The 16,468-nt window shown below is 42.1% G+C and overlaps 1 protein-coding gene across 1 annotated transcript in view; it reads right to left on the minus strand.

The window, feature by feature from the left end:
* LOC122941666 (sec1 family domain-containing protein 2-like) overlaps positions 1–16,468 on the minus strand; it is a 554,683-nt gene that overhangs the window by 338,780 nt on the left and 199,435 nt on the right. Inside the window, exon 5 of the mRNA XM_044299083.1 lies at positions 3,777–4,026. Coding sequence (XP_044155018.1) covers positions 3,777–4,026 — 250 coding nt within the window. The remainder of the gene's footprint in view (positions 1–3,776; positions 4,027–16,468) is intronic.

Here is a 16,468-nt window from a genome sequence, read left to right on the forward strand (position 1 = left end):
CAGAAAAAATAAAACTATAGCTTTGAGTTAACATCTACCCTAGAGAACCACAAGGCAAGAATAATAGTATTAATCATAAGAAAGTTTAAGTACAATTCCAGATGCATCAGAAACATATGTATCAACTTATACAAAACTCGTCAGGTATAAAATCCAGCCCGTAGGTCCAACTGGGATTTACGTAATACACCCAACTATTTGCAAGAAAGAACAACTTCACAACACATTCAAAACAGATTTGCATACTCTGACTTAGAAGCATGATTAGGACTTGGATGATGGTAAGGCTATGTTCACATGAGCAAAAGCTGCTGCTACTTATTAAGCAGCGGAAAATTGATGTTTTACGTTGTGTAATCCATATTAAAATGCCATAAACAGTTTCCAGTTGACCGTGTACACCGGGTAGAGATTTTTCAGCAGCTGATCTGAAGCACGTTTGACATGTAGCATGTCACTTCTTTGAAGCAAACTTGATGGTGGTTTTCCATAGAAGTCAGACAGAAAGTGGTAAATTATATTTATGAGTAGGAGGCATATCGGGAATGTATTTGCCACCAAAAAAGACCAGTATTTAGCTGCTAATTCTGCTACATACAGTCCTGATCAAAAGTTTAAGACCACTTGAAAAATGGCAAAAATCATATTTAGCATGGCTGGATCTTAACAAGGTTCCAAGTAGAGCTTCAACATGCAACAAGAAGAAATGGGAGTGAGACAAAACATTTTTTGAGCATTGAATTTAATGAAAACCACGAATAAACTGAAACAGGCTGTTTTTCGGCTGATCAAAAGTTTAGGACCACACCTCTCAAAAAAAAAACTAAACCCCCCAAAACAGAAATCCAACTTCCAAACATGAACTCCGTAATGAGTAGCTCCGCCGTTATTGTTTATCACTTCCAAAATTCGTTTCGGCATGCTTGATGCAAGCGTTTCCATGAGGTGAGTGAGAACATTTCTCCAAGTGGTGAAGACGGCCGCACGAAGGCCATCTACTGTCTGGAACTGTTGTCCATTTTTGTAAACTTCCCTTGCCATCCATCCCCAAAGGTTCACAATTAGATTTAGATCAGGGGAACACGCAGGATGGGCCAAAAGAGTGATGTTATTCTCCTGGAAGTAGTCCCTTGTCCTGAAGGCATTGTGTACTGTAGCGTTGTCCTGTTGAAAAACCCAGTCGTTACCACACAGTCATGAGGAATGCTCTCTGCAATATCTGGACATAGCCAGCGGCCATTTGACGCCCCTGCACTTCCTGAAGCTCCATTGTTCCACTGAAGGAAAAAGCACCCCAGACCATTAAGGAGCGTAGAAAACATCTCAGATGGGATCTGCTTGTCATGCCAGTAACGTTGGAAACCATCAGGACCATCAAGGTAAAACATTTTCTCATCAGAGAATAAAACTTTCTTCCACCTTTGAATGTCCCATGTTTGGTGCTCTCTTGCAAAGTCCAAACGAGCAGTTCTGTGGCGTTCAAGGAGACGAGGTCTTTGAAGACGTTTTTTGTTTTTGAAGCCCTTCAGTCTGAGATGCCGTCTGATGGTTACGGGGCTGCAGTCAACACTAGTAAGGTCCTTAATTTGGGTCGAGGATCGTCCACTGTCTTGGCGGACAGCCAATTAGATCCTCCGGCTCAGTGCTGATGAAATTGTTTTGGGTCTTCCACTTGACTTTTTTGTTCCATAACCCTCAGGATCATTTAAGAAATTCCAAATGACTGTCTTACTGCGTCCCACCTCAGCAGCGATGGAGCGCTGTGAGAGACCCTGCTTATGCAGTTCAACAACCCGACCATGTTCAAAAAGGGAGAGTTTTTTTGCCTTTACCATTACAACGTGTGACTACCTGACAGAAAATGACAATGAATCTGCATCTTTGCACAGATTTGGCCTTTTAAAGGCATGTGGTCCTAAAATTTAGATCAGCTGAAAAACAGCCTGTTTCAGTTTAATCGTTATTTTCAATTAATTGAATGCTCAAAAAATGTTTTGTCTCACTCTCATTTCTTCTTGTTGCATGTTGAAGCTCTACTTGGAACCTTGTTAAGATCCAACAATGTAAAATATGATTTTTTGCAATTTTTCAAGTGGTCTTAAACTTTTGATCAGGACTGTACGTCAAAGGCCTCTGACCTAGCCAACCAAGAGACCTGGCTCTGTACTGATGAGGGGAAAGACCTGGAAACAACAGTTTTCCCGTTGAAGAAGGTACTTGATTTGGAAAATATCCTTAGTCATGTTGCAAGGTCTGTTCAAGGGTGAGTCAATGACTACATAAACTAGGCGGCACTACAGAGAAAGTTTTATTTCTCTTGGAGAAGAGCTAATCTGAATATAAAGTAAAGTAAGTTAACAACAGTTATTACTGTGGTTCAATACAGTCCAAAGGTATTAAAGGGCTTGTTCACTATTGCTGGTGTTTTCTACAGACCCCTCAGCCATGTGGCTGGACTTGAGATGTCAATAATACTTACTGAACACGCTGAGGGGTGTATAGAAAACATCACCAGGGGTGAAAAACCCCATTAAGTTGAGGTACACTATATGGACAAATGCATTGGGACGCCTACTCATTACACCTACAAGAGTCTAATTCCATAGGCATTATGATATAAAGTTGTCCACCACATCCACCCCCAGTTAAAACAGCTTCCACTCTTCCGGGAAGGCTTCCTATAAGATTTTGGAGTGAGTCTGTTGGAATTTTTTCCTGTTCATCCAGAAGAGCGTTTGTTAGGTCAGACACTGATGTTGGATGAGATGTCTTTGCTCACAATCTTTATTCTAATTTAACCCAAAGATATTCAATGGGGCTGAGTTCAGGGCTCTGTACAGGCCATTCAAATTCTTCCACACCAAACTCATCCAATAATATTTGATTTATAAAGCCTGCTTTGTGCACTGGGGCACAGGCATGCTGACTTGTGGGAACAGTTGTGGGAAGGCCCAAGTCTAAAATGTATTAGTATGCTGAAGCATTAAGATTTTCCTTCACTGAAACTAAGGGGCCTACCCCAACCCCTGAAAAACGCTCCAACAGCATTATCCCTCCTCCACCAAACCTTACAGTTGGCAGAATCCAGTCAGGAGGACAATGTTCTCCCGGCATTTTCCAAATCCAGACTCGTCCATCAGACTTCCAGATAGAGAAGTGTGATCTATCACTCCACAGAATAAGTTTCCACTGCTCCCAAGTCCAGTGGTGGCATGCCTTACACCGCCCCATCCGATACTTGGCATTGTGTTTGGTAATGTAAGGCTTGCATGCAGCTGCTCCGCCATTGAAACCCAAGCCACGGAGCTCCTGGCACTGCACAGATTTGTGCCGATGTTAATGCCAGAGGAGGCTATGCTCCTCAGCACTCTACATCCCTGCTCTGTGACTTCACGTGATCTCTACTTCATGGTTGAGTTACTCTGGTTCCTAAACACTTCAATTTGCAATAATATCACTCAATGTTGATGGAGTAATATCTAGGAGGAAGAATTGTTTCAGTGGCTGCATCCTATTACAGGACCTTGCTGGAATTCAGTGAGTTCTTTAGAACTCCCAGTTTTTTATCGCCAGTTATCTCATGTCTATTTAAAGCCCATGGTCATAAACAGGTCAACTAAAGGGGTTTACCACTTTTTTACATGGAAGATAGCAGCTTTGAATAATTTTGTTTCTTAAATCAATGTCGTACATATAGTAGAAACTATAGCAAAATGATGTGTAATAACAGCATATAAATGCTTTTCCATGTACGTTATAAACCATACAGCACTAACCTGTTATCTTTTGTACCAGAGGACTCAGCTCCGTCTCATCACATAAGCATTGTATGAGGACTTTTCTTAATTGACCTTCAGCGACTTCCAGTTCTTTATTGGCCATGACTTCTCCAGTCACAGAGTATATGTAGACCAAAAGCATAAGCAGATCATCGATCTTGTAGTCATCCTTCCCTCTTTCACTATGTGACTTAACCCTGGGGTACAGCTGATTGAGGACAGTTGGCAGCTCTGATTTTCCAGTGCTCTACAATGAAAAACACAAGTACATGGAAAGTGTTCAGACATTCACTTAATGTAATATTGTAATAATGTGGCAGCAAAATTTTAGACAGTAGATTGTTAATAACTATAAAGAATTTTCAAAGTGAAAAATGACCTGACAACCAATAGGAGACAACTGTACATGGCTTACATACCAAGGACAGTATTCAATTGTTTTTAGATGTATCAAGCTATTTCTACAAAATGCATATTATGAAATGCATATTAAAGAGGAATTCAATTTCTTGTAACTGAACGCACACTGTATACTGTAAAGCAATTAGGCCTGAAGAGCTAAATTGAGGACTAAAGGCTCTGCAGAACACTCTGCAGCATATTCAACATATAACTGCTCTTGAAGTGGCATTATAAAATTAGCTTTGTTCATGAGAATCCAGAGATCCTCCATGACATTTTAGATTAAAGGAGTTTTCCAGGAGTGCAAAATTAAAGATCTATTCTCAGGATCGGTCATCAACATTAAATCAACAGAGGTCCACCCTGGCCTCCTCACCGTTATACAATGGCTGCAGCTCAGGCCAATCCACTTGAATGGGATTGAGCTATGCCTAGGCCATGACAGATGCATGTGACTTCACTGGTCTGGGAAGAGGCTGCAGTGATCACCACAGCACCGCAGTCTCTTCAAGCAACTGATCAGTGGAGGTTCCAGGAGTCGGACCCCCACTGATCAGATATCAATGACCTATCCTGAGGATAGATCATCATTATAAAACTCCCAGAAAACTTATTTAAGGCTAAATGGAGACATAGATTGTCAAAAGTAATACAGTGGCCCCTCAAGTTACACTGGCCTTAGGTTACAATAACTTCAACATACACAATGAACTTGGGGCATTATAACTTAGAACCAGATTCAACATAGAACGCAGCAGACATTTGGGATCTGCATCACGTAGTGCTTGACTGTAAGATGCAACCAATCACCATGGACATTTCACTGGTAAAACACCCGTATTACTGAAGTGCATACACTAATTGGCTGTCTAGTATCACCTCTGTATGGTACACTACAGTACTATATGTTCTGTAATGCTCTTTATCCGGGATGAGCTGCTCCATTGGACACCAGATGAGAACAGCTCCATGTTATGTTTCTATGTACTGTACATGAAAGGCATTGTTTTCTGCTTATATAAGGAATTTGTTTATCTGTAGTAGTTTGCTGCTTAATTTTCTCTACAGGGATTTGGATATTGATGACCTGTTCTCAGGGTAGGTCATTAGTATCAGGTCAGTGGTGTTCTGATTCCGGAAACCCCCTCCAATCAGCTTTCTGAAGAGGCCGTGGCACTCCAAAGAACGCCAAGGCCTCCTCACTGCTTACCAAGCACAGTGTCATACATTGCATTAAGGCTGTGCATGGTATTGCATAGCAGGCCCATTTACTTGAATGGAATTAAGGAACTAATGGAATTGGTATTGACTCTTCTGTTACGACCTGATATATAAAAGTGCTACTTATCTCATGCTGTGATAACGCGGTAATAAAAGTGGAAAAAAAAAAAACCAATGATGATTTTTGTTACCTCACTTAAAAAAAAAATATTGTATAAAAAGCAATCAAAAAGTCATATGCACCCCAAAACTGTATTAATATAAACTACAGCTCATCATGCACAAAAAACCCTGACACAGCTGAACTGCCAGAAAAATTCTAAAGTTATCTTGATATCTTTGCTTTCCAGCATTGTTGGAAGCTTAAACATCTCCATCTGGCCCCATTAACTATAATAGGGACCCACAAAGATCCCAGCAAATATGCAGAGAATCGGCCAGACAAATTCCAAACGTAAGCTGTGGCCAGATCTCCACCGGTCCCCATTACAGTTAATGGGGCCGGACGGAGATTTTAAGGTTCCAACAATGCCACAACAGCCCACTGGATCCCTAGCGCTACTGTGAAACTAGCCTTAGATATGGCGATGTAAAACAAAAATTAAATAATACAAATTTTATGATGCAAAAGTAGTAAAACATGAAAGAAAAACTATATAAATTGCTCTCTTCCCTATACTCCTTGACGGTCAGCTGGCACCAGGAAATGTGAAATACAGAGTGGGTTCAGTATATATATATATGAAGCCTGCCTCGATTAAACATATTGGAGTCCGGTAAGCACCAAAAGAGATAGGGCCAGATTTATCATGACTGACAGCTCACTCCACTTTAATATATGGCTAAAGTCAGTTTTAGCCAAGTCAGATTTATGATCGGCCCTTTAAGACTGTAATAAATGTGGTTTGACGGTAGCAGTTTATCCGTCAGTAAGCAGCTTTACAAAAGGCGCACATCTTTACGAAAAAGTCGCACGTTTTTATGAAAAAGTCGCATGTTCTATTAAAAAGTCTCATAAGATAAGCATGGTCCTCACTGGAGTGAAATTGCGACTTTTTTGCGACTTTTTAAGTAGTCCCAATAGTAAATCTGTCTAGTGATTCATTTACATAAGAAAACACGCCGACTTTCAGAAAACTGGCGAGCATAGTGCAGAGCAGAAAAAAGTCGCAAATGTTTGCGCAGTTTAGGCGATTGCGCAAAAATTTGCAACTTTTTCACTCCATTATTCTGACTTGAGCTAATGATAAATCTGGCCCATAGTGTGTAGAGTAGATTTCTGTCCAAAAGAGGTCACCTTGTCATTGTGGATGGGCATAAATGATTTTGATCAAAATATATTTGCTAAGAACCTCTCATTTATTCACATAGTGAGTACAGCATTAGTTCATATATTCTGTGTTTGCCGAGTGCTGTTGCATTGTGTTTGACTTTGCATTTTGAGCCTTGGCAATGCACACCAGCGCATTAGGATGTGCTGACTAACTTTATTTTTTGTCTTTGATCGATAATAAATGTGGAGTATTATTTCTACTCTATCACCTCCTGTGTTCCAAAAAATGGATTTAAATTGAAAATAAATAAAAAATTAATTTTTACCTGTAAATATTAACTCCATTTTACATTAATTCTTCTGAAACACCAAAACAGTTAACAAACTTTACAAATTTCATTTTGAATACTTTGATGGGTGCAGTTTTTAAAATGGGGTGATTTATGGAGGGTTCTAATAAATAAGCCCATCAAAGCCACTACAGAACTCAATGGGTCCCTCAAAAAATAGGATTTGGAAATTGTCTTGAAAAATTTGTAAAAGTGCTGCTAAACTTGTCAGCCTTTAATTCTCTCCAAAAAATAAAAGTACATTTAAAAAAATGATGGCAACATAAAGTGGACATATGGTAAACATTAAATATTAAGTATTTTGTCATATATCACTATGGGGGTTATTTATTATACTCAAATACGCCTAAATTAGGTGTTTTTCAGACGCAGATGGCGGGGCAATGGTTAGGTCCCGCTCGCGCCAGGTTTAAAATTGTGGGCGTGGTGTGGGAGGGGACGGTCCGGCAGACCAGTCTCATTTGACATTTTCTATGCCCGTTTTAGGCGCCTCTACATAACTTTGGCGGCTCCTCCACCAGCTATGGGGCTTTATTAAGACCGGCATCTAAGACCTTGTAAAAATAGCTGATTGGTGGAGTTGAAGGGTATTGGACCCCCGCTGATTGGATATTGATAATCTATCTAAAGGACAGGTCATTCATAAGTAAGCAGTGGCGTCGCCAGGGGGGGGCCAGAGGGGGCCACGGCCCCCCCAACATCATGCTGGGCCCCCCCATGTGCCCCCCCAACTAAAATGCGCCCCCCCCTGCTGCCAGCAGCATTCACTTGACTGATCCGAGTTCAGCTCAGCTCAGTCACAGTCTCTCTCTCACCTCACGCTGCTGGCAGCAGGGACGCAGGGAGCCGAAGCCTGAGGGAGGGACGGGGAGGAGCGTAATGTGATCTCAGAGTGGAGGCTGCTTCTGCCAGCCCCACCCCTCCCCGCCCACCAACCAATCACCGACCAGAGCTGAGGGGGCAAGGCAAGCACAGCACACCAGCAGCTCTCTGAATCGTGTCGTCTGAGTCACACAAGTAAGTGCAGGGGAGTCTAATAGAAAGGAATCGAATGAGTCACAAGTTAAAAGAATCTAAAGATCCGACTTAGTTTGTGACTCATTCGATTCATTGAGTTAAAAGAGCAGTGAGTCAGAGGGTAGAACAGGTAAGGCTACTTTCACACTTGCGCTTGATCGGATCCGTTCTGAACGGATCCGATCATATAATGCAGACGGAGGCTCCGTTCAGTACGGATCCGTCTGCATTAATAACTTAGAAAAATTTCTAAGTCTGAAAGTAGCCTGAGCAGATCCGTTCAGACTTTCAATGTAAAGTCAATGGGGGACGGATCCGCTTGAAGATTGAGCCATATGGTGTCATCTTCAAGCGGATCCGTTCCCATTGACTTACATTGTAAGTCTGAACGGATCCGCTCGCCTCCGCACGGCCAGGCAGACAGCTGAAAGCTGCAAGCAGCGTTCAGCTGTCCGCCTGGCCGTGCAGAGGCGAGCGGAGCGGAGGCTGAACGCCGCCAGACTGATGCAGTCTGAGCGGATCCGCTCCATTGAGACTGCATCAGGGCTGGACGGAAGCGTTCGGGTCCGCTCGTGAGCTCCTTCAAACGGAGCTCACGAGCGGACAGCAGAACGCTAGTGTGAAAGTAGCCTTAGGCCTCGTTCACACTTCAGTGTTTAGTCAGTGATTTCCATCAGTGATTTGTGAGCCAAAACCAGGTGCAACTCTAAACATAGAACAGGAGCAGATCTTTCCCTTCTACCTCATGTCTGTGGAGGCTCCACTTGTGGTTTTGGCTCACAAATCACTGATGGAAATCACTGACCAAACACTGCAGTGTGAAAGAGGCCTTACACTGAGGCTGAGGCTGCTTTTGTTGCAGCAGTGATAAGATTAAGGGACAGGAGAAGTGACAGATGACACAAGAGTTTAGATTACAGGTTGAATTAAATTAACCCTTTAGAATCAAATTGGCTTCTCAGGAGATATATATGTTAAAGGCATCTCATTCAGTAGCTATATAACTAAGGGCCCTTTCACACTTGCATTGTCCGGATCCGGCGTGTACTCCACTTGCCGGAGGTACACGCCGGATCCGGAAAAACGCAAGTGTACTGAAAGCATTTGAAGACGGATCCGTCTTCAAAATGCGTTCAGTGTTACTATGGCAGCCAGGACGCTATTAAAGTCCCGGTTGCCATAGTAGTAGTGAGGAGCGGGGGAGCGGTATACTTACAGTCCGTGCGGCTCCCGGGGCGCTCCAGAATGACATCAGAGCGCCCCATGCGCATGGATGATGTGTACATGCGATCACGTCATCCATGCGCCTGGGGCGCCCTGACGTCACTCTGGAGCGCCCCGGGAGCCGCACGGACGGTAAGTATGCTGCTCCCCACTACACTTTACCATGGCTGCCAGGACTTTAGCGTCCCGGCATCCATGGTAACCATTGAGAAAAAGCTAAACGTCGTATCTGGCAATGCGCCGAAACGACGTTTAGCTTAAGGCCGGATCCGGATCAATGCCTTTCAATGGGCATTAATTCCGGATCCGGCCTTGCGGCAAGTCTTCAGGATTTTTGGCCGGAGCAAAAAGTACTGCATGCTGCAGTATTTTCTCCTGCCAAAAAACGTTCCGTTCCGGAACTGAAGACATCCTGATGCATCCTGAACGGATTTCTATCCATTCGGAATGCATTAGGATAAAACTGATCAGGATTCTTCCGGCATAGAGCCCCGACGACGGAACTCTATGCCGGATCCGGACAACGCAAGTGTGAAAGGGGCCTAAGGGTGGGTTCACATCACCTTTATGGATTGTACTGTCAGTGTCAGACTGTTGTCACTGTGGGTAACATTGCACACCACAGTGACAGCTTCTGACTCCTGTCTGACTCCTGACTCCTCCTGTCCGGCGTCAGCCTCAGCTTCCCTTTACTATAATAAATCACTCAATACTAGTAATCAGAGTTCAGAGAGAGCTGAAGAAGACGAGCCGACTGCACTGAGTCAGCAGCGCAGCAAGTAGTGAGTGAATCGAATGTATCAAGCATCTGCGCATGCGCACCGGCACCTAGAGTCTTCGGTTCACTTGCGAGTCAGCTCAGCAGTCTGACTCACCAAGTGAACCGAAGATCCGATTCATGAATTGGTTCATTTGAATGAGCTGATTCAAATGAACCGATTCACCTAAAAGATCCGAACTTCCCATCACTAAGCGGCGGTGCAGGGGAGGGAGAGGCGTGTCCCTTCCCCTTGCTCTGATAGGCTGCAGGCACTAGACCGGCAGCCTATCAGAGGCCGGCGCAGGCGCGCGATGACGTCATCGCGCCGCCTGAGCCATACAGCGTGGGACACAGGCCAGAAGAGGCCTGCATCGCATCGCTAACACTGAGGTAAGTATAATTTTTTTTTTTTTTTTTTACAATAGTGATACTTGGGGGGGGGGGGGGGGGACTTACCTAATAATGGCACATGATGGGGGGGGCTTACTTAATAATGGCACATTGGGGGGGACTTACTTAATGATGGCTGGACTTTTCTTCCCTGTTGCGGTTTTAGGTATTGGGTAAAGTATCGCAGCATTTCTAAGTGTACTTGTGTAAATGTATCGTTGTTATAGCTGCCCCCCCTACTTTTGTCCTGGCCCCCAGTGTGCCCCCCCAAAATTTAAAAGCTAGAGACGCCACTGTAAGTAAGTTCTGGAAAGCCCTTCAATGAATATGATTTTACAGGACTTTACATTAACGGGGGCCAATACATAAAACACATGCTGGCACAGCTTTGTCGTTGCCTGGTGCACACATGTTGCAATGACTTTCTAACATCTAAAGGAAGTTCAGCAAACAGGATGGGAGATGACAGGCAGCTGAAAAGTCCTAACCAGTGCAGGGCATGTATTATTGATAGCATTGTATGCAAACCCACATCATAAATACTTAGCCCTTTGTTAAAGAGGGGAGCTGTTTTTCATCTCAAACCAGCACTACAGGGAATAATAATAATCACATTTTACCAGCAAATTCATAAACTGATGATTTGCCATCTCTGGTGGGGGAGGTAACTATTAGAAGAAAAAAAATCTGGAATAATGGTCACAATTACTCAATAGTCCTAACTTACAATTTATCAAGTAAATATACTGACATGACCATAGATATTATACAGTACACCTACAAGCCCAGTTCCCAAAAAGTTAAGATGCTGTGTAAAATGTAAATACATGTAAAAAAACAAAAAAGCAAACAAAAAAACCCAGAAGGCAATGATTTCCAAATCTCAGAGAACCATATTTTATTCACAATAGATCATAGAAGACGTATCAGATGTTGAAAGTGAGACATTTCATTTCATGAATTTTTTTTTACTCATTTTGAACTTGATGGCAGCAGCAACACATCTCAAAAATTTGCGACAGGGCCAAAATTGGGTATCATGCTTCATTCTTCTTTTAACATATGTTGTCCCATTATTGACTGATGTAGCGGCTCAACAGTCCCGCGTCTTCGTTGCTGTATGTTTCCATTTTGCCTCAGTCCATATTAAATGAGCTTTAGCCCAGAGAAGACTGCAGTGTTTCTGGATCATGTTCAATACAGCTTCATCTTTGCATGTCACTTCTTTGGAGCCCAGGCTGATCATCCTCTTTTGTTAATATCCCCGCCCCAGCCTCTGCCGACCCTTCTCTTCCCTTGCGTCCTCCTCCTCTCCCAGCAAAATCCTGCGCCTACGCTTTGCCTAAAATGACTGTAAAAAGGTCATATAAAAAGGGCTAGAGGGCTGCAAATGGCATTAAAATGTGGTTAAGAGCATGTCAAGTGCTCTTCAAACAAATGTGGATAGGGAAATGACTTAAAATAGTTAAAGTTATAATCTTGATCTTGGAGGACAAGGTCCATATGGATTAGGAGGTTGAGCGGGCGGTGGATGTGGCGGTGTAGGTGGAAGTGGCGGTGGAGGAGGTATCCTAAACAGCTTTTTTGTTAAATTTTTTTTTTGTTTAAATTAGGGTATACCCCTAAACATTTGGAAATATAACCTGTGATAACCCTCTCCAGCCGTGCTAAACAAACATTCAAACAATACACTGGTAGCAGGGCAGGCCAGCACCTCCAAGGCGTAAAGGGCAAGCTCAGGCCATGTGCCCAATTTGGAGACCCAGAAGTTGAAGGGGGCAGACCCATCAGTACGTGTAGGCGTGTGCACACATACTGCTCAACCATGTCGCACATCCCCGTGATGTCCACAATCCATTTTGATATCTTCTCTATCAACTTTCGATGTTCTTTTATGCGCCTACCATGTTGATCACGGTTAGCGGCGAATCAGGGTTCCACGCCAGAGAGGGAACGTGAGAAAGAAATACCACATCCAAGGGAGGTCAATGGCTGCAATGTGATCAAGCGGAAATGTGTGAAAAGTTGTTAAAGTTGAAGCATCAAATGAGGTGGTGCGCGTCAATTAACCACTTCAACCCCCCTAGCTGAAACCCCCTTAATGACCAGGCCACTTTTTACACTTCTGCACTACACTACTTTCACTGTTTATTGCTCGGTCATGCAACTTACCACCCAAATGAATTTTACCTTCTTTTCTTCTCACTAATAGAGCTTTCATTTGGCGGTATTTCATTGCTGCTGACAGTTGTGCTACATGTCTTTGATAAAAAAAAATGTTTGGGTCAAAAAAAAATGGTTTGGGTAAAAGTTAGCGTTTACAAACTATGATATTTTTTGAAGCAGCTCTGACTTTCTGAGCACCTGTCATGTTTCCTGAGGTTCTACAATGCCCAGACAGTACAAACACCCCACAAATGACCCCATTTCAGAAAGTAGACACCCTAAGGTATTCACTGATGGGCATAGTGAGTTCATAGAACTTTTTATTTTTTGTCACAAGTTAGCGGAAAATTATGATGATTTTTTTTTTTTTCTTACAAAGTCTCCTATTCCACTAACTTGTGACAAAAAATAAAAACTTCCATGAACTCACTATGCCCATCACAAAATACCTTGGGGTGTCTTCTTTCCAAAATGGGGTCACTTGTGGGGCAGTTATACTGCCCTGGCATTTTAGGGGCCTAGATGCGTAAGAAGTAGTTTGAAATCAAAATCTGTAAAAAATGACTGGTGAAATCCGAAAGGTGCTCTTTGGAATGTGTGCCCCTTTGCCCACCTAGGCTGCAAAAAAGTGTCACACATCTGATATCACCGTACTCAGGAGAAGTTGGGGAATGTGTTTTGGGGTGTCATTTTACATATACCCATGCTGGGTGAGAGAAATATCTTGGCAAATGACAACTTTTCCCATTTTTTTATACAAAGTTGGCATTTGACCAAGATATTTATCTCACCCAGCATGGGTATATGTAAAATGACACCCCAAAACACGTTACCCAACTTCTCCTGATACGGCGATACCTTAATTAAAAAAGTTTCAAGTTTCAAGTAAAAAAAGAAAAAAAACACATATTAGGTATCGCCGCGTCCGTAACGATCGGCTCTATAAATATATCACATGATCTACCTTGTCCGATAAACACCATAAAAAATGTAGTAAAAACTGTCAAAAAAAAGCTATTTTTGTCACCTTACATCACAAAAAGTGCAACACCAAGCGATCAAAAAGGCTCATGTCCCACAAAATGATACCAATAAAACAGTCACCTCATCCTGCAAAAAATGAGCCCCATCATAATAAAATCGCTCAAAAAAAAAAATATATATACAATACAGACCAAAAGTTTGGACACACCTTCTCATTCAAAGAGCTTTCTTTATTTTCATGATTATGAAGGCATCAAAACTATGAATTAACACATGTGGAATTATATACATAACAAACAAGTGTGAAACAACAGAAAATATGTCATATTCTGGGTTCTTCAAAATAGCCACCTTTTGCTTTGATTACTGCTTTGCACACTCTTGGCATTCTCTTGAAGAGCTTCAAGAGGTAGTCATCTGAAATGGTCTTCCAACAGTCTTGAAGGAGTTCCCAGAGATGCTTAGCACTTGTTGGCCCTTTTGCCTTCACTCTGCAGTCCAGCTCACCCCAAACCATCTCGATTGGGTTCAGGTCCGGTGCCTGTGGAGGTCAGGTCATCTGGCGCAGCACCCCATCACTCTCCTTCATGGTCAAATAGCCCTTACTTTCAAAGTTTTCCCAATTTTTCGGCTGATTGACTGACCTTCATTTCTTAAAGTAATGATGGCCACTCGTTTTTCTTTAATTAGCTGCTTTTTTCTTGCCATAATACAAATTCTAACAGTCTATTCAGTAGGACTATCAGCTGTATATCCACCTGACTTTTCCACAACCCAACTGATGGTCCCAACCCCATTTATAAGGCAAGAAATCCCACTTATTAATCCTGACAGGGCACACCTGTGAAGTGAAAACCATTTCAGGTGACTACCTCTTGAAGCTCATCAAGAGAATGCCAAGAGTGTGCAAAGCAGTAATCAAAGCAAAAGGTGGCTACTTTGAAGAACCTAGAATATTACATATTTTCAGTTGTTTCACACTTTTTTGTTATGTATATAATTCCACATGTGTTAATTCATAGTTTTGATGCCTTCAGTGTGAATCTACAATTTTCATAGTCGTGAAAATAAAGAAAACTCTTTGAATGAGAAGGTGTGTCCAAACTTTTGGTCTGTACTATATATATTTTTTAAAATATGCTATTATTGTGTTAAAGTGAAATAAATAACTCAAAAAAGTATGCATATTAGGTATTGCCCCGTCTGTAAAAACCAGTTCTATAAAAGTCTTACATGACCTAACCCCTCAGGTGAACACCGTAAAAAATAAAAACTGTATAAAAAAAAGCCATTTTGTCACCTTACTTCACAAAAATTGCAACACCAAGTTATCAAAAATCCATATGCCCCCCAAAATAGTACCAATCAAACAGTCACCTCATTCCGCCAAAAAATGAGAGCCTACCTAAGACAATCAGTCAAAAAATAAAAAAGCTATCACTCTCAGACTATGGAGACACCAAAATATGTTGTTTTTTTTTGCTTCAAAACTGCTATTATTGTGCTAAAGTGAAATAAATAAAGTAAAAATACATATTAGGTATTGCCGCGTCCATAACTATCAGTTCTATAAAAATACCACATGACCTAACCCCTCAGGTGAACGCTGGAAAAATAAATAAATAAATAAAAACTGTGCCAAAGTTACCAATTTTTTTGTCACCTTGCCCCATAAAGTGTAATAATGAATGATCCAAAAAATCATATGTACCCAAAAATGGTACCAATAAAAACATCAACTCTTTCTGCAAAAAACGAGCCTCTGCACAAGACGATTGGCAGAAAAATAAAAAAAAATATGGTGTTTGGAAAATGGAGACACAAAAACAATTTTGTGAACCAAACAAAGAAAGTAGACATATTTGATATAATTGCGTCCTTAACAACCTGCTCTTTAAAAATAGCACATGATCTACGCTGTCAGATGAATGTTGTGAAAAATAAAAACGGTGCCGAAACCGCAATTTTTTGGGTTACCTTGCCTCACAAAAAAACTTAATATAGAGCAATTAAAAATCATATGTACCCCAATAAAACTGGCACCTTAGGCTACTTTCACACTTGCGTTCGGGGCTCCGCTTGTGAGTTCCGTTTGAAGGCTCTCACAAGCGTCCCCGAACTGATCCGTCCAGCCCTAATGCATTCTGAGTGGATACGGATCCGCTGAGAATGCATCAGTATGGCTTCGTCTGTCCTCCGCTCCGCTCCGCCCAGCAGGCAGACACCTGAACGCTGCTTGCAGCGTTCGGGTGTCCGCCTGGCCGTGCGGAGGCAAACGGATCCGTCCAGACTTACAATGTAAGTCAATGGGGACGGATCCGTTTGAAGTTGACACAGTATGGCTCAATTTTCAAACGGATCCGTCCCCCATTGACTTTCAATGTAAAGTCAAAACGGATCCGTTTGCACTATCATGAACAAAAAATAAATAAAAAATAAAATAAAATAAAAAAACATTTTTTTTTTTTTTTTGTTCATGGTAATGCAAACGGATCCGTTCTGAACGGAGCCACCGTCTGCATTAATATGAGCGGATCCGTTCAGAACGGATCCGATCGAACGCAGGTGTGAAAGTAGCCTTATCCCCTAGTTTCCAAAATGGGGTCACTTTTTGGGAGTTTCTACTGTAAGGGTGCATCAGGGGGGCTTAAAATGGGACATGGCATCTAAAAACCAGTCCAGCAAATTCTGCCTTCCAAAAACCATAGGGCGTTCCTTTCCTTCTGCACCCGGCCGTGTGCCTGTACAGCAGTTTACGACCACATGTGGGTTGTTTCTGTAAACCGCAGAATCAGGGTAATAAATATTGAGTTTTGTTTGGCTGTTAACCCTCGATGTGTTAAAGAAAAAAATGGATTAAAATGGAAAATCTGTCCAAAAAGTGAAATTTTGAAATTTCATC

The sequence above is a fragment of the Bufo gargarizans genome, chromosome 1, assembly GCF_014858855.1.
Source record: "Bufo gargarizans isolate SCDJY-AF-19 chromosome 1, ASM1485885v1, whole genome shotgun sequence".
NCBI lineage: Eukaryota > Metazoa > Chordata > Amphibia > Anura > Bufonidae > Bufo > Bufo gargarizans.